Source organism: Octopus bimaculoides, chromosome 18 (assembly GCF_001194135.2).
Source record: "Octopus bimaculoides isolate UCB-OBI-ISO-001 chromosome 18, ASM119413v2, whole genome shotgun sequence".
Taxonomy (NCBI): Eukaryota; Metazoa; Mollusca; class Cephalopoda; order Octopoda; family Octopodidae; genus Octopus; species Octopus bimaculoides.
Genome location: NC_068998.1, coordinates 12,085,323 through 12,104,728, shown reverse-complemented (window position 1 = coordinate 12,104,728; position 19,406 = coordinate 12,085,323). Strand labels below are relative to the sequence as shown.

General features: G+C 37.0%; 1 protein-coding gene across 1 annotated transcript in view; it reads left to right on the top strand.

The window, feature by feature from the left end:
* LOC106868646 (MYCBP-associated protein) overlaps positions 1–19,406 on the top strand; it is a 54,182-nt gene that overhangs the window by 16,714 nt on the left and 18,062 nt on the right. Inside the window, exons 10-17 of the mRNA XM_052974380.1 lie at positions 685–809; positions 2,134–2,356; positions 2,837–2,909; positions 6,729–6,907; positions 11,528–11,674; positions 12,372–12,485; positions 13,823–13,944; positions 14,314–14,375. Of these exons, the coding sequence (XP_052830340.1) occupies positions 685–809; positions 2,134–2,356; positions 2,837–2,909; positions 6,729–6,907; positions 11,528–11,674; positions 12,372–12,485; positions 13,823–13,944; positions 14,314–14,375 (1,045 nt within the window). The remainder of the gene's footprint in view (positions 1–684; positions 810–2,133; positions 2,357–2,836; positions 2,910–6,728; positions 6,908–11,527; positions 11,675–12,371; positions 12,486–13,822; positions 13,945–14,313; positions 14,376–19,406) is intronic.

Sequence of the window (19,406 nt, the reverse complement as noted above, 5' to 3'; positions counted from 1 at the left end):
CTTGTGCGGGTGGCACATAAAAGACACCATTTCGAGGGTGGCCGTTTTCGTGCGGGTGACACGTAAAAGCACCCACTACACTCTCTGAGTGGTTGGCGTTAGGAAGGGCATCCAGCTGTAGAAACTCTGCCAAATTAGATTGGAGCCTGGTGTTGCCATCCTGTTTCACCAGTCCTCAGTCAAATCGTCCAACCCATGCTAGCATGGAAAGCGGACGTTAAACGACGACGATGATGATGATGATGATATGTATGTAGAGAAGAACAAAAGCTGAAAATATTCAGATGGTGAACATTCATGTATAAGCATATAAATATTTCTATATTTACAACAGCTGTTTCTGTGTGCTCAGAAATACATAATAGTTGTAATCTTGGCTGATGTACAAAAAGTCAAGGATATGCAACCTGTAGTGGATGCATATAAAGATTACTGAAATTGGCCCTTGCCCTCAGGATGAAAGCAAGGGTTAACCATGGCGGAATTTTAACTTAAAACATAAAGACAAAACTTGAATTTAGAACGTAATGCTGCTAAGCATTTTGCCTAGTGTGGTAACAATTTTGCCAGCTTGCTATCTTAGTATTCCTTAATATTGAACCTGTTCTACCTGCTTTCACAAAATACTGCTGTTTGCTAACATCTTTACTAAAGAAATAAAGACTATATTCTGTGTTCTTCTAGGATTTCCAATATCTTCAAGTGAAGGGACAACAAATTGATGGGCTATTTGAAAATGTAAAAGACCACAGTAAAGGGAGGACTTCAAAATTTATTGCAGAGGAATTACCAAACACTCCAGAAGAGAGGTATATAACAGTTTCTTCTTTCTTGCTGTTTTGGCCTAAGCCACTGCAAAATTTAGTTGATCTGTGACCAAAGCTGTTCAAGTCATGGCCATCTTGTTTTTGTCTGTATCTATGACTACATTGTTGTTCAACGTGTTGTCCTTGCACTGATCCTTGGTATATACCAGCAATGAACCATACTGTAACCTAGTGTGAAGTGTATGAATAATTTTTATTGTTTAATAAACACAATATATGTTTTTATGTGCTACTTTTAGTTTCATATGCTGAGAGCATGACAAAACATTGAGAACATGACAGACAAACAGCCAATGTCCTGAGAACATGTCAAACAAACATCTAATGCCACAGCACAATCATCAGACACTGCCCACATGGCGTAACAAACTAAAAGTGGGATGAGAGAAAAAGCAAGAAACGGCGAGAAAGAAGTATAAGGTTGAAAAACTGGAAAACGAAAAAGTAATCAGAAAGAAACAAAAGGGGAATAAGAGTTATTTCCCTTTGATCCTAAATTATAAAACTGAAAAGATTGTGGCTAGGACCCATAGTACAGTTGTTTAATTCAGTGGGGGAGGCATTTCCCAATTCTTTAACAGGAACTTAGGTATATGCTTACAACTGCTGAAAATTTCAGATCTAGAGTTCAGCAGTGAGTTAGAGTTCTTGAATCTGAAAAGGATCTGAATTCTTTCAGCTATGAATAGCTTACATTTTTTTGATCCATTAGCATATGATGTAGATTTTTCAACTATTTCCTGCTTTGTCGTATGTGGTGTTGTGTTTGATTTCAAACTTCATATGTGGCTAGCCAACTTGGTAGCTTTGCTTTTGTCAGAAAAGTTGGAAGAAGACATTTTAAGATGTCCAGCATGACTCTGTGGTTAAGAAGCTTGCATTGCAACCACATGGTTTCAGGTTCAGTCCCACTGTATGGAACCTTGGGCAAGTGTCTTCTTCTACAACTCTGGACCAACCAATGCCTTGTAAGTGAATCTGATGGACAAAGACTGTGTGGACGTGCATCATGTGTGTGTGTGTTATGTGTGCATTTGTGTTTTGTTCTCCTCCGCTTGACAACCAGTGTTGGTTCGTTTATGTCCCCATAATTTAGTTGTTTGGCACAGGAGATCGATAGAAGAAATACCAGGCTTAAAAATAGTTACTGTGGCCACTTTATTCAACTAAAACTGTCTGAGGTGTTGCCACTGCATGGCTGCAGCTCAACTGAAATAAATAAAAAGATAAAACGATAAACCTTAATCTTTTCTCTTGTTCTTCCCACATTCACGTTGTTATTTCATCTCTTGATTCCTTTTGGTAGGAAAAGTTCAGTAACTTCTGAAGTTGCAGATGACGACAGTCTCATAACTGGTCCAGCTTTACTACTCAACGGTCGACAAGTGAACTGGGTCTTGAACAATGAGGGCTCACAAGAAAACACTTTGGAATTCCTGTTCTATTTTGAAGCACTTCTTGAACAAAAAGACAAATCTTGTCTGTTTATTGAGAATAATGGTACCACAGCTATATTTTACAAGTGGAAAGTATGTAATATTTCGTTTATATTGGGTTTCCCTTATATATAGATTATGGCTGTGTGGAAGGGCTTTTGAGTTGTGAAAAAAGAGGAAATAAAGGGGAAAGTTTTATATTACTAGAACAACTGGTTTACATGTCTAGGGGCAAATTTTATGGGGAATTTCTTTGTCTTTTATCTGATCAAAGTTAATAAAACTGGATTGTGTCATAGTGCAACTATAATGGATTTCAGTTCAACAGTACTGCTGTATGAACCTTCTTCACTCATGGATTTCTATATTTGGAAAGTTCCTTTTAATTTAGACATGTACATTTTAAATTTTGCATTTTTATAGTATGGAACTGGGGATAATCTTTGATGTTCTTAGGATCCCTAAACCATAAAGGTTAATACAGTAAAAATTTCATGTTTTTTTTTTCACTTCAGATATCTCTTAACTTTTTATTATCTATCTGAGATCTTGAAACACTTCTCTTATTTCCAGAAACTTGTCAAAGACAACCCGTTCAACCCTTACCAAAGACAACACCAATATTTCTATTTCAATGATTCAGATGGTAAATATTTGATTTTTGTAACATTGAGACAAAGGAATTACTGTTAGCTAAGCAGTTTTTTTACCCTCATTTTTATTTTTATTTTTTAATTTCTTTTTTTTTTTTTATAACTTCAGTACAAGGCAGGGGTATTTGTTTAAGAAGTTCATTTTATAATCTCATGGCTTCTGGTTCATTCTCTCTGTTTGGGATTATGGGCAAGGATTTTCTATTGTCAAAGGCTAACCAATGTCTTGGGTCTTGGGATTGAAATTAGCTGACAGAAACTGTAAGGAAACCCACTATATATATATATGTGTGTGTGTGTGTGTGTGTGTGCATATATATATATATATATATATATAGCTGTTGTATTTCAGGATCGGATGGTCATTCTTTTTTTTTTGCCAAATAAACACACGCACTATATATTCATTCTTCACTCATTTATTATTGTTCTTATTTTAACTCATGTCCATTGTCTTGAAATCTTTCGTCACACAACTGTGACCTCTTCAGTGACACTTTTTGTTTATGTGTGTACTCTTGCTCCAGTGTATCCTTATATATGTGCATACGTCCCTATGTGTGTCTATGTGTGTGTATGCTTGTGTGTATGTGTCCTTGTTCTTAACAGCAGTATGGCTTTCCCTTCAGCCCTACCTCTCACCCCATTGTGCTGCTGCTGTCCTAGGACCCGATAATTTGGTACAGTTCCTGTATCTCTCTGTGTTTGTGTGTTCACCCATGATGTTGCCATCATGGTAGTTGATATTGTTGTTATTGCCATCATTGTCACCACCACTGATGCTGTAGTTGTAAATTGTGTTGATACTGTTGTGACTGTCCATAAAGTTACTGTGTTTGCATGTGTGCGTATGGGTTTGCTTCATATGTTGTTTGTATCCATGCCTTTTATATAAATTTATTTATTCATTTATTTCATCTATCTATCTATCTATCTATATACATATATATATATACACATATGTATATATATATATATACATATATATATATATATATATATATATATACACACATATGTATATATATATATATATACATATATGTATATATATATATACATATGTATGTATATATATATGGAGCCTGGTGTAGCCATCTGGTTTCACCAGTCCTTAGTCAAATCGTCCAACCCATGCTGGCATGGAAAGCGGATGTTAAACAACGATGATGATGATGATGATATATATATGTATGTATGTATGTATGCATATATATGTATGTATGTATATACATATATATATATATATATATATATATATGTGTATATATATATATGTACAATTTCCAGTTATTGAATTTGTATATACATATACGAGTGAGTGGATAAATGAAAGAAAAGGGTACTCAACACATTTAGTAGTGGTTACATGTATTATTTAAAACAGTTTGATTTGGTTCCGTGCTACTTCAAGTTTAGCAGGTGCCTAACAGGAGCCTGACTTCTTCATTCCAGAAGCATGAAGCAGTCGGGCTCCCATTAGGGGTCTGCGAAACTTGAAGTAGCATGGAACTGAATCAAACTGTTTTAAGTAATATATATGTGTGTGTGTGTGTGTGTGTGTGGGTGTGAGTATTTGTGTTTGTTACTCACCGCCACCTTTGTTGGTTTGTTTACGTCTCCATAACTAAGTGGGTCAACAAAAAAATGACTGAATAAGGACCAGGTTTAAAAAGAAAGATAAGTTCTGGGGTTGGTTTGTTTCATTAAACACTTCGAAGGTGATGCACCAGCATGGCCATGGTCCAATGACTGAAAAAGATAAAAGATAGAAGATAAATGATTTACATACCAATTATGATGTCATTGCTTAATTGTAGTGTTAAACACACACACACACACAAACAGACAAGAAACACAGGAGAGATAAATGAGTCTCTATAAAGCTATTGATACTTGCTATTAGTAAACCAGTTTCAGCTTTCATCTGTGTTTTCATTGCCTGAAGTTATTTAAAGGAAAGCTGGTCTTTATGTCTTTCTTATTAACTTTGGTTAACAACTGAAACAGATATCACATCTGATACAAGAAATCAATTTATATGTGCAAGACTTGTATGAAAGGTTGTATATTTAACAAGACTATGTTTATAAGCCAACAGGGAGAGGGGTGGACTTCCCTGTGGTCATTTGAGCCTGCTACAAATTGCAACCAAATCTGAGACAACCTTATCCACTGTGTCCTGTTTTTTAAGATAAGGTGTAAGTTGAAGGAGATTTGGTTTCTATTTCTATCAGATCAAACAACCACATAGAAGCACTATCTCTCTCTCTCTCAGTGGCTCAGACTACTATAAACTGAGCAATAATTACTATCACAAATGGAAGTAAGCTGGATGAGTTCCTTTTATTACTTCCGTCTTTGCGAAAGCAGAGGTATTGTTTCCAGTCATGTTTGTTTGATTGTTTGTCCATGGACAAGATATCTCAAAAACTTCCAGATAAATTCAGATTAAACTTTCAGGGTTGTTTGTCCACATGACTGGCACAAACTGATTAGATTTTGGGACCAATCCGGTACCGGACAAGGATTCAGGATTATTTTTCCTGATTTTTTACTTAATTTTTGAGAGCAGTCAGGTTCATTTTTAGTATTCTTGTTTGTGAGAGCAGTCGAGTTTATTTCAGATATTCCCATTTTAAAAATCATCCCTGGTTAATCATTGAGAGGACATTGGTGTTGCCTTGGCAGAGGTTTGCACTCTCTGAGTGCTCTTGTTAGTATTTAATTCAGTTACTTGTATTTGTGAGTTCAGATCCTGTCAGGGTAAAAATATGTGACCTTGTGGTCAGCATGTTGCATTCATGAGTGCAAGATCATGGTTTCAATTTGTAGACCAGTTGGTGTGAGTTACCCTACGATGGACATTCAAGAAGAATGTTGTGATCTTGGTCATTTTACATGCCAGGGAAACTGGTTAACCAGCCCTATGAGTCCCAGGACTTGAGATGGAACTTTCTTATCCTGTTAGAATCAGATTCAGCTTTCAAACACCAAGAAGAAACTGGTGGGGTTGACCGAACTTAATCAACTGTGCTTGTATCCACCTCAGGAAAATAGTACTTTTGCTTCAGCAAGAGTTCTATTGAGAGTTTAAGATATACTGAGTGAATTTTAGTTCCAGTCAAACCATCTAACCCATGCCAGCATGGAAAGCAGACGTTAAATGATGATGATGATGATGATGAATGCTTTGCTTGTTCAAATTTCTTGGACTTGCCCCTCATCACAGGTCATCATCAACTTTTGACATGGTTGAACAACCAATCCCAATCAGTTGGGATACACAGTGTGGGTTGTACACTATTCATCCTTTCACTTGCTGAATACAAAACGTTGCTCATGGGACTTCCATTCGGGTGATTTTTCCCGAATCACCATCTCACCTTTACATGTCAATCCAGCACAAGGTTATCCGTTTGCAGCTGAATGGACCGGAGCAATATGAAATGGAAGTGTTTTGACCAAGAACACGACACACAGCTGGTCTGGGAACCGAAACAACAATCTTGCAATCAAGTGTGCAACACCCCTAACCACTAGGCCACATTTCTCCGTCACAGGTAGTAATATAATATTCCTTTGCTGAGCACTCCAGAACGAAAGATAAGCTCCTATGGAACGGTTTCAGTTCTCACTTGAAACTGTCATTAATGACAAAGGAAATCAGTGAGACTTAAATACGAAGTCCATTGCAGTGAGTTCTAACTCAAGATCAAGTAGTACATTCTGTATTTATTTATGTCTTCAGACAAGAGATATGCCACTACTTAACCAAATCCTACTCTACCTCTGTGATTTCTCCTTTTCAGGTGTTATTTTACCAAACCAGACAATTGAATTCCCGTTTACTTTTAAATCCTCCCAAATTGGGATTTTCTATGAAGTGTTGCAGTTTGTCACCCTTCCACAGTTACCCTGTGTCATTATATCGCTACAAGGGATCATTAAACCACTGGACACATATAGTAACTCCCGGAGTAATCTATCGGTAAGAATCATTACATCTTGTTTTGTTATCTTATATTTCATAATAATAATAATAATAATAATAATAATAATAATAATAATAATCATAGTTTCAAATTTTACCCCAAGGGCAACAGTTTTGGGGGAGGGGATGAGATGATTACATCAACCCCAGTGTTCAACTGGTACTTATTTTATCGACCCCAAAAGGATGAAAGGCAAAGTCAACCTCGACGGAATTTGAACTCAGAATGGAGTAACAGGGGAAATACTGATAAGCATTTTGTCTAGCTTGCTAATAATTCTGCCAGCTTGCTGCCGTCAATAATAATAATAATAATAATAATAATAATAATAATAATAATAACAATAACAACAACAACAACAATAATGGCTTTAAATTTTGCCACAAGGGTAGCAGTTTTGGGGAAGGGGTTGAGTCGGTTACATCAGCCCCAGTGTTCAACTGGTACTTATTTTATCAACCCTGAAAGGATGAAAGGCACAGTCGACCCCGGTGGAATTTGAACTCAGAACATAAAGACGGATGAAATGCCACTAAGCATTTTCCCTGGTGTGCTAATGATTCTGTGATTTTTGTGGAGAGGGAGACAATCGATCACATCGACCCCCAATGCTTGACTGGTACTTAATTTATTGATCCCGAAGACATGAAAGGCAAAGTCAATCTTGGCAGAATTCGAACTCAGAATGTAGCGACAAACGAAATACCACTAAGCATTTCGCCCGGCGTGCTAACGATTTTGCCAGCTTGCCACCTTCAATAATAATAATAATAATAGTTGTAGTGGTAATAGTAGTAGTAGTAGTAGTAATAATAATAATAATGGTAGGGGTAATTTTAATTGCAATAATGGTGAAGGTAGTAATAACGATAGAGATGATAATAACCATTTCTGCAGAAACCACACAGGGCTCAATAATAATAATAATATTAATGTAGAACAAAAATGTCTTACAGAACAAGAAGAAAAATTTAAGTAGTACACCAAATCACTTGTTTCATGTTTAATCCGGAAGCTTGTCCCTCAGGGAAGAGCCAGCCTGGGGTTGAAAAGCCATCTAGTGGCACAAACTCTTCTCCAAATATGGACCTGGATAGTCAACTTGAATGGGAACTGCCCCAACTTGAGCCCTACAAGTTCACCACCACAGCCACCACAAAGAGTATAAACAAGTTATATACAGTTATTACTATGTATTAGGTAGGCTATCTCAAGAAAGAGACACTTCAAACTCTTACAAAATATGGAGAACATGAAATCAAGACAGCGGACCCTATTTGGATAAAAACAAATTAACAAATGTTATGAGGGATTCTTTAGAAATAACAGACTCACAGATAGTGAAATAATCATGATTAAATTTGTGGTGGAAAATTACCTAAATATAAGACAGGCAGGAAATGAAGAATCAGATGAAGAGAGTAGCCTGCCATTAATCTTAATTGAATGACTGCCATCTGACCAAATTATGGAAAGGCCCGAAGAAATAATAAATTCTAATGAACCTAATAAAGATAGCCAGAAATGTGGTAAGGAGATTTTTGAAGACCACACATTTGTAAAAATTAACACTTTCTTCTCCAAGCCTAGATTCGAAACCGAATCTAAGAATTCTCGGTTGTCCAAACCACCACGATCAACAGGCGCGAAAACAGGTTTTCTTTGTTCACACACTTATTTCAGCTGTCCTTCAGTTTTTCTAAGCCCTGTAAAAGAACTCAGAAGGTTAGGCCTCCAACCAGACCTTTTGCAATAACCTTAAAGCCAAGAATTTTTCAGCACCCCCTCGTAGTGGAATCTGGGCTCAGAATGTAAGTAGCTGGAAGAAACGTCACTTATGGGTTAATAATTTATAAATCTAGTAATTCAATCAGGCATGTTGCGATCTTGTATGGTTGAAATAAAACTTTATTGATCTGCTACAAAAAACAAAAAATAAACACGTTGACACCATGTAGTTATAAAACTTGGAAGACTACAATCCCATGACCATGAGTTCAAACCTTACTAAAACCTTTGTGTTCTATACATAACTCGATTTTTTTTTTTTTTTTTGTATTAGTGATTAACTATAGATTTTCTTTTAATTTCATGCTTGAGTGGCTATTAGTAAGAAAAGTATCGAAAAGTATTGTGTTCAAATCTTGCTACAGCTGTTGCATTGCACTTATCAGCCGTGACACAACATGTCTGTTTTATTTTTACTCCTATTTCATTTCACAGTTGACTGATTAGCAATTGGACGTGTGTCTGGTTGTCAAAATAATAGCTCCAACAATAAGCAAACGTCTACACAACCCATGCAAGTTACAATGACAATGATGGATGTAAAATTATGGAAAGAAAACCTTAGACACCAATGTAACTTATTAATATTTCTATGGTTAAAGGCAGCAGACTGGCAGAAACGTTAGCATGCCAGGCGAAATGCTTAGTGGTATTTCATCTGTCTTTATGTTCTGAGTTCAAATTCTCCCACAGTTGACTTTGCCTTTCATCCTTTCAGGGTCGATAAATTAAGTACTAGTTGCATACTGGGGTCGATCTAAACGACTGGACCCCTCACCAAAAATTTTGGGCCTTGTGCCTAGAGTAGAAAAGAATATTTCTATGGTTAACTATTTCAAACTTTGTAACTTGCTTTTCATTAAAGATTTTTTTTACAAAGACACGTATTTCCTGTACCCCACAGCAGAAGTGTTAAGACTGGCTCCTTTGGCGTTGAAAAGCACTTGTAGCAGTGCCACGTAAAAGTGCCTGTGCAGTGACATGTAAACGCACAAATGTGGTGCCACATAAAGGCACCCAGCACACTCTGTAAAGTGGTTAGCATTAGGAAGGGCATCCAGCCGTAGAAGCTATGCCAAATCAGACTGGAGTCTGGTGCAGCTCCCCAGCATGCCAGCTCTGTTCAAACCATCCAACCTATGCCAACATGGACAATAGCCATTAAATGATGATGATGATGATGATAATGATGAATTTAGTTTATTAGCAGGAAACTAGATAAGTTCCTTATTAAATTTCCTGGGTAACATCAGGCATAAAATCTAGTTTAAAAAATCAGTCTTAATCCTTTATTACCACATTTCTACAGGAATACATTACTTTTGTTTCAATTAATTTTGAAAAATAATGAAGAATTTTGTAATATAACTTTGTCATTATTAAGCTGGTGTGGAAGGCGGCAAGCTGAAGAGCATTTCATCTGTCTTTACATTCTGAGTTCAAATTCCGCCAAGGTTGACTTTGCCTTCCATCCTTTTGGGGTCAATAAAACAAGTACCAGTTGTTCACTGAGGTTGATGTAATCAGCTTAACCCCACCATTGAAATTGCTGGCCTTGGATCAAAATTTGAAAACATTAAGCTGGTGTTGTTTATGTTTTGAGTTCAAATGATACTGAGGTTGACTTTGCCTTTCATCCTTTTGGGGGTTTATAAGGTGAAGTACCAGTTGAGCACTGAGGTTGATGTTATCAACTTTCCGCTCCGGTGAAGATTGCTGGCTTTGAACAAAAACCAAAAAGAGTAAGTAGCTTGCTTACCAACCACATGGTTCAGGGTTCAGTGCCACTGCGTGGCATCTTGGGCAAGTGTCTTCTATTATAGCCTCGGGCCGACCAAAGCCCTGTGAGTGGATTTGGTATACGGAAACTGAAAGGAGCCCGTCGTATGTATATATATATATATATATATATATATATATATAGATATGTGTGTGTATGTGTGTGTGTATATGTTTGTGTGTCTGTGTTTGTCCCCCCCAACATTGCTTGACAACCGATGCTGGTGTGTTTATGTCCCCGTCACTTAGCGGTTCGGCAAAAGAGACCGATAGAATAAGTACTAGGCTTCTAAAGAATAAGTCCTAGGGTCGATTTGCTCGACTAAAGGCAGTGCTCCAGCATGGCCACAGTCAAATGACTGAAACAAGTAAAAGAGTAAAGAGTAAGCCGATGTTTGGAGCATAAATTAACATGAAATTTTGATGGAAGGTTTTCTAATTCATTGTTATATTTGGAGATGGTCACTTTGCCAATAAACACAAAATGTCCGTCGCCAAATATAACAATATCCATTTCAACACATGATTTCACATCAAAGATCTTGCAAAAGAAATGCATAAACGTTTGTAATTTAATTCAGTTTAAAACATGAACTTTGTATAATAGAACCAGTGGACGTCTCATGCAGGTTGGTATCAAAATAGTTAAGCATTTGTGAAAATAATTTGTATAAACCCTACGAGGGGATGTTGAGAAGTTCCTGGCTTTAAGGGTATTGAAAAAGGCTTAGTTGGAGGCCCAACTTTCTGAGTTCATTTACTGGGCATAGTAAAACTGAAGGACTGCTCCAATGAGTGTGTGAATCAGAGAAGGGTATATGTTGAATAAAAATCATAATTAACCGATTCTCCTGTATTTTCTTTTACCCAAAGCCAGGAACTTCTCAGCATCCCCTCATATGTTCCATCATGCTTTCATAAATATCTAAATGAAAGGAAAATGAAAAATTAAGAGGTTAATCAAGAAATTGTTTACTTCCTTTTTTTTTTATGTTTGAAGAAATGCTTTCTCTGTTTCACCTGTTCTTCTTCATATTGTTCTCTTTTAGGAATATTTAGATGCCAAAGTGAAAAGCTGTATGGCAGAGGAGCTTGTTCTGGATATATGTAGGTCAGTATGTCCTAGGGTGCAGGAAGGTTACCCTGATGACTTCAAGGTGAAAACCGAAAAGACATTCAAACTCCAGCACCCCAATGTAAGGACTATTTAATGTTACAAGATCCTTTCCCATTGTATTGTCAGAATTTTCTGAATTATCCACATTGCTTGTTTTTAGATTTTAGATATTGAACACACTGTGGGGGAGTTTTTGTTTACTAATTGCATAGATAATCCCAGCTAATTTGAATTTTTTTTTCATTAGATTAAATCATATGTCGAACCCTATCTTATGTGTATTTGGTATGTACTCTGCTCCTTTGATTTACTATCTCTCAACCCTTTCGATGATACCAACATCACTGGATTCCTTTCATTATTATTGCTGTAGTCATTACCATCATCATCATTGTCACTGTTGTCATCACCATCGTCATCATCACCACCATTGTCGTCGTCGTTCTCCTAGAGGGGGATGGGGGGGGCAGTCTGCTGTTGGCCATGAACCTGTATAGGCTGTATTGAGATCAAATGATAGTGGTTTTAATATCAGGACGTGGACACTACTTACCATTAAATGCAATAATTGATATAGTCACTGTGCAATATGTATTTTTTATGGGGGCTTGGGGGTGGCAAACTGAAGGGTCACCCCCTGGCGGCATACACTCTAGGTATATCACTGTTGATATAGTAAGGCAAGTTACAATAGTAAGGCAAGTTTAGGATGTTCTCTTAAACTTTCTGTACAATCAACATATGATGTTTGCAATGCTTTCCTGTTATATTTTCAGCTGAATTATGATTACAAGGCTGTTTCCAACTTGGCAACGATATATTCTTCTATTTTCCCAAATGCTGAGCAAAATGGAAAGCATTGGAATTACTCTGTGAATGAACTTGTAGAGGTAAGTACACCTGAGATGTATACAATGAGCACCCATCAACATTTGTTTGTGGAGGTGCATGGCTCAGTGGTTCAGGTATTGGGTTCATGATCATAAGACCAAGATACCTGGTGCCTGGCCATGCTCAAGAAGACCTGTACCCTGCAGCAGAAATGTTAAGACCGATCCTTCCGGTGGTGTAAAGTACTCATGGGGATGTCACGTAAAAGTGCCTGTACAGTGACACATAAAAGTGCCCGTGTGGTGACACTGCCTGTGTGGTGATACAGCATTCGTGTGGCAACACATAGAAGCACCTGTGCAGTGCCATGTAAAAGCATCCAGTACACTCTGTAAAGTGGTTGGCTTTAAGAAGGGCATAGAGACCATGCCAAATCATACTAGAGTCTGGTGCAGCCCCCAGCTTGCCAACTTGGGTCAAACTGTCCAACCTATGCTGGATGGAAAATGGATGTTAAATAATGATGATGATGATGATGATACAATTCCTAATATTTAATTATAAAAATGTAATAGAATTTTTTTAACATCGAATGGCTAGAAGGGGCCATCCAAGTAAAATAGGTATTAAAGGGATCTATAGGTAAAAAAAAAATTATTTAGAAACACTGGTTTAAACCAACAAAAAAAAAAAATTACCCCCTGTTTTCATAGCTACTTTCTTCAAAGTTTCATAGGTTTCCTCTTGACTATATATATAATCTCTTAGACAAGCAGACAACAAAGTCTCTATACAGATACATGGTCTGTTAAAAACAACAGCCAAATCTGCAAAAATTAGGACACATTGGATAATATTGCCCTTGATTTACAAAAGACAGAATGGTCACAAATGGAATACAAATAAAACAAGACAGTCCCAGTTCTGTCCTGAGAAGCAGAACTGAGGATGTCTGGTTGTGTCTTTATAATTTTTCATCTTTTATCTTTTACTTCTTTCAATCGTTGGACTGTGGCCATGCTAGGGCACCACCTTAAAGTGTTTAGATGAATGAATTGATCCAAGTACTTATTTTTGAAGTCTGGCACTTACTCTGTCGGTATCTTTTACCAATCTGCTAACCAAAACCATATAGTTACAAAGCACCAATCACTCTCGAATTTGCCCCTATATTTTTACCTCTCTCTGTTTTGCCCATTTTGCCCATTTTGCCCATTTTGCCAATCTCTGCTGATATCTACCACCCTTCAGTGTATTCATACTAATATTGTATTCTTTGCTTCTCTACCACCGCTGCCAACACACCAACACCTCGAACGGTGCCAAATACCACTACGTCTTCAACTGCTGTTATTTTCATCACAACCACCACACCACCACCGTTTAATATCTGCAGTACATTAATGCAATGGATGACAGCGATGAGAAAGAATGTTTTCTCTACAAAGTTGATGAATCTGTACATCAGATGCAATTTGCAACGGACACCTACAAGGGAAACAACCACTATTATTATGTGTGAGTATATTTCATTGGCCGTTTTTTTGTTGTTGTTTAGTTGTCAACTGTTACCCCACCCCACCACCACCATCCTACCAACTGCAACTTTCTTAATGTCGTTATCCACCCAACTGCCTGTAGTATGTCACCAATACAGTCACAGTTTCAATCATGACCCGACCACCATTGTTTTCGCTGTCTGTAGTACTGCTCCTTGTCCACACACAAACATATGTACATATATGTGTGTATGTGTGTGTGTGTGTGTGTGTGTGTATGAGAATGTGTGGCTGTGCATGTAAATGTAAATATCAATATGTCTACTATATCATCTCTCTATCACTTCACTCTCTCTCTCTCTTTTGCTTTCTCTCTTTCACTTTGCAGATACATTTTACTAGTGGATGGAATGAATTTGCTAACCAAACAGTTAAATACAATGTGGCAAGGTATATATATTCATTGTTAATAACAATAATAATAATAACAATAATAATTATGATGATTTCAAATTTTGACACAAGGCCAGCAGTTCTGGGGGACGGTTAAGTCAACTACATCAACCCTAGTGCTCAAATGGTACCTATTTTATTGACCCTGAAATAATGAAAGGCAAAGTTGACCTAGGTGGAATTTGAACTCAAAATGTTAAGCCGGACGAAAGGTTGCTAAGCATTTCACCTGGTGTGCTAATGATTCTGTCAGCTTTCCACCTTAATAATAATAATTCCTTTAATAATTGGTTTTGTAGTGTGGCTGGTGCTATAACTCCTTGTGCATACATCAACACATTGTTACATAGTGAGAAATGGTTCACATTAGTGTTGCACATATTTTTATCATTTTTATAATGAATTTATAATTTTCTAATTTTAATTTTTATGTCTCGTAAAGTAATTGGCAGTAATTGTTTATTGAAGATTTCCACTGACCCACTTCCCAAAGACTGGGACAAACAAAATTTGACATAATTATTAGTCCTTCTCCACATAGCTACCACCATTGGTGACACACTTCCCCCATTGCTTTATGCAGCTGTGAAGACTTTGTGTGTAGAAAAGTCAGCAGGTTGTGTCTGGAGCCAAGACTTTACCTCGGAAATAAGTTCATCATCATCTGAAAAATGCTTCCCCTTCAAAAAAGGCTGGGAGAGCAAGGCTGGGAGAGCAAGGCTGGGAGAGCAAGGGAGATGAGGAAGGATTTCATAGCCACAGGAGTGTGCTTGCATCTGGGCAACATGTACATTGTGAACTGGGGTGTTGTTTTGGAGGAGGTGAACTCCTTTGGTCAGCATGCCACACCTCTCTGCTTTGATGGCATCCTGCAATTTCTGCAGCAGAGAAGCATAATATGCCCTGTTAATTGCGGTGCTGTTTGCCAGAAAATTTGTCGTCATTATTCCACGATGGTCCCCAAAAATTGTGAGCATCACCTGGCCTGCTGAGGGTTGAACACGAGCTTTTTTTGGAGGTGGTGAGTTGCCATGCTTCCGTTGCTTCAACTGCTCGTCATATGCTCGTGGGCCTATGGCGTAGTGGTTAAGAGTGCAGGCTACTAACCCCAAGATTCTGTGTTCGATTCCGGGCAGTGACCTGGATAATAATAATAATAATAATAATAATGATAATAACAGCAACATCGAAAAATACCTTAGGAATGAGAACCCAGGTTCGAAATTTCCCCCAAGACACCTGATGAAGGCTGGAGGGTATATCAGCCGAAACGTTGTGTTAACAACAAACAGGATGAGGACAAATATACGTCAATTGTGAATAATGTAAATAATGTATGTAATTCCTCATCTCTTAAATATAAAACTGTATTACCCTTTTGTATAATTTGTTAAATAATTTGCATATGAGCCCTTGTGGCTAACAGTATTTCGTCTGTTTTTAAATTTTAAGTTCAAATTCTTCTAAGGTTGACTTTGCCTTTCATCCTTTTGGGGGTCAATAAAATAAGTACCTGTGATGCACTGGGGTCAGTGTAATGAACTATGCTCCTCCCACAAAATTTCAGGCCTTGTACCTATAGTAGAAAGGGTTGTTGTTGTTGTTGTTGTTGTTGTTGTTGTTGTTGTTGTTGTTGTTGTTGTTGTTGTTGTTGTTGTTGTTGTTGTTGTTGTTGTTGTTGTTGTTGTTGTTGTTGTTGTTGTTGTTGTTGTTGTTGTTGTTTCTTTCTTTCTTTCTTTTTATCTCAGGTTTTATTGGAACTTCTGGAGTCTTGCATGCATAGCAGGCTTGCTACTTGCAGCCTACAGTACCATGCTATCTGTTCTTTTCTATTATTATTATTATAAAGAAACTTGATACTTGATAATTCCAAGCCTTTTTTCTAATTTCTTCATGCTTTCTAATTGCCCAGGCATTAATTTATTCTAACAAATTAGATGAAATGTGAGAGGAAGGTGATCTGTCTGCAATATTTTGTTTCTTAATTAAGGAAACACTGCTTGGTGAAAAAGAGTTCTATCTGTTTTCTAAAACTCATTTATTTCACTTCATTAGCCAGTAATGGGTTTTTTAAACAAGAAAGAAATGGGTCGCACCCTGCCTGACATTTAAATTAACTTTGCGGCTAACTTTTTAATCTTTTCTTTCTTCTGAAGTAATTGTGTGGTTGCCTTTAATAGTTTCAATCCACCTAATTACATTGGTTGTCATTTAATATAAACTCGTTACCCAATGGGTAATTTCTTTCGCTTCTAGGTTTGTTATTTTTTGTTCTATTATTTGGGACTATTATTTAAATATGATGGTAACTCAGTAGTATAATAAGGAGGAATGTTACCCGTAGTACAGAAGTAGGGTGTTACCTATGACAGAATGCTGGTGGATGGGAGCAATGTAATGGTACAGAAATGTGGGTTCCTGTCTGATAAAAACTTACCTGTATTTTGGCATCCGGTGGCTGGCCTGTTTCCTTAGGTTCAGACATGGTTGTGTGGTAAGAAGCTTGCTATCTGACTACATGGTTCCAGGTTCAGTCCCACTGCATGGCACATTTTCCCTCCTCAAAAACCAGTTTTCCAATTCCTTAACATTAGCTTATCTCACTCTTTCTCGCGGACCCCCCGAGGAACCTTTTGCAGAACCCTAGAGTTCTGGGGAATCCTGATTGAGAAACGCTGTTCTAGAGGCATCAGCATCGCAGCCAAATGAATTTATCTTTCCTTGGGTTATTTTTACTGGATGTGGCCTTGCTTTATCCTGTTGCAGGATTAGTCCTTTTCTATTGACAAGAGCTGGTTGCTTTTTTTTAGCAAAGCTTGATTGATACCTTTTATGTTTTTACTTGTTTCAGTTGTTAGAGTGTGGCCATGCTGGAGCACTGCTTTGAAAAGTTTTTAGTTGAATGAGTCAACCCCTGTACTAATCTTATTTTCTTTTAAGCCTGCTACTTATTTTGTCAGTCTCTTTTGCTGAGCTGCTAAGTTTTGGGGATGTAAACACACCAACACTGGCTGTCAAGCAGCGGTGGGGACAAATACAAAGACACACATATTCACACACATGCATACATGTGCTCGCACGCGCACACATACACACGCACGGTGGGTTTCTTTCAGTTTCCATCTACCAAATCCACTTACAAGGCTTTGGTTGGCCCGAGGCTATAATAGAAGACACTTTCCCAAGGTGTTATGCAGTGGGACTGAACCTGGATCCATGTGGTTGGCAAGCAAGCTTCTAACTGTACAGCTACACTTATTTAAGTTTAGACAATAAAATTCTGTGGTGATGCTATTCCCTTTTCTGTGGTGATGCTCAGTAAAATCTTCTCTGGGTGTAGATCTGGTTTGGGTGTTGGAACTGTATTTTCATTTGGCAATAGCCATGGCTTCTTGTGCTTATTGTTGGCATAGGCTGTCCATTTATCACCCCTTACAATTTGATTAAGTAAAGGTGTTTGTTCATTCCTGGTATGTAACTTGTCGCAAATTATTGAATGTACTTCTTTATTCTCATGGGACAGCTCATGAGGTACCCACTTCACTTCTCTATCTCCATCTGCTTGAGATGATCTTGCACATTGGACCAAGGTTTTTTTAAACCTCTGTGATAAGTCCCCAATACTTTAATGTAAATTCTCTTCAACTGTTATTTTCATTATGTCAATATTGAGAACAGTTGGTCCACCTGATTGATACCCATCCAAATGATCGAAATCACCATTTTTTAATTTGTTAAATCACCTTTGGCATTTCTGAGCACTCACACCATATGTTTTCCATTGTACATGTTGTTTTGTCGCTCTTATGAAATTTGTAAAAGCTTGCAATGTTAAATACGCAGGTCACTAAAAGCCTTTTTCTTTTATGATCTCCCAGATGGAGCATAATACATACACAGACTATGTCTACATTAAGTTTTGGTCATTATCTCTATGCTGATTAATTGATTGCAAGGACACTTTTAATTGGCTGGTGAACTATTTGTGGTATGATGTCAGAGTCTTTACTTGAAACTATGACATTATAGTACCCCTAATACACACACACACACACAGACACACACAAATACATATCTATATTTATACTAAGGGCATTTACTATACATAAATGCCTCACGCTATGAGAGGACTCTTAAAGTCAAAACTACCATAATAAATAGTGTACCGAATGCAAGGGAATGTAACTCTCTCGCTTCGAGAGTAGTATTCCCTCGTGTTCGGTACACTGTATTTATTATGGTAGTTTTGACTTTAAGAGTCCCTCCTAGCATGAGGCATTTATGTATAGTAATGCCCTTAATATAAATAAATATATTTAAAGAGAATAATTAAAATTTTTTCCCTTATAAGGTTTTTCACGCTGACTACTTGATAAATTCTTATAAAGATTTTATCATATTTTTAAATATATATATATATATATATATATATATATATATATATATATATATATATATATATGTATGTATAGTGTAGGTATCAGTTAGAGGGGTTTATTACCTCTAAAGGATAATTAAATCTAGAGACGCTCCTGGCAATTAGTTGGGTAGGTACAGTCTTTTGTACGGTTGTACACTAGCAGGTGGTTCGGTTGGTAAACTGGAGTTTAGGTTATATAGGAGAAGAAAATGGATATAATAACAATGGAAAACTCTTGGTTTTTGCTGGTATATCTCTAATTCTGCTTCTTCCTCCTTTGTTATCTATTTAATTAAAGACATACCAGCGAAAACCAAGAGTTTCCCATTGTTATTATATCCATTTCTTCTCCTATATATATATATATATATATATATAGTTCATAGAAGCTTATAAGATATTCTCTGTATAGAATACACTTAATAGTGTTCTAGAGAATTAAACTTGAGTGAGTGTAAATGTAGAGATAAACAAGTTAGATCAATATATAAAGTTTTATTCTATAAATGAAGGCATCTTATGTATTAATATAGTAAAAATTTACATATTCATCTGTCTAACTTGCTTATCCCTACATTTATATACATGTGTGTGTGTGTGTGTGTGTT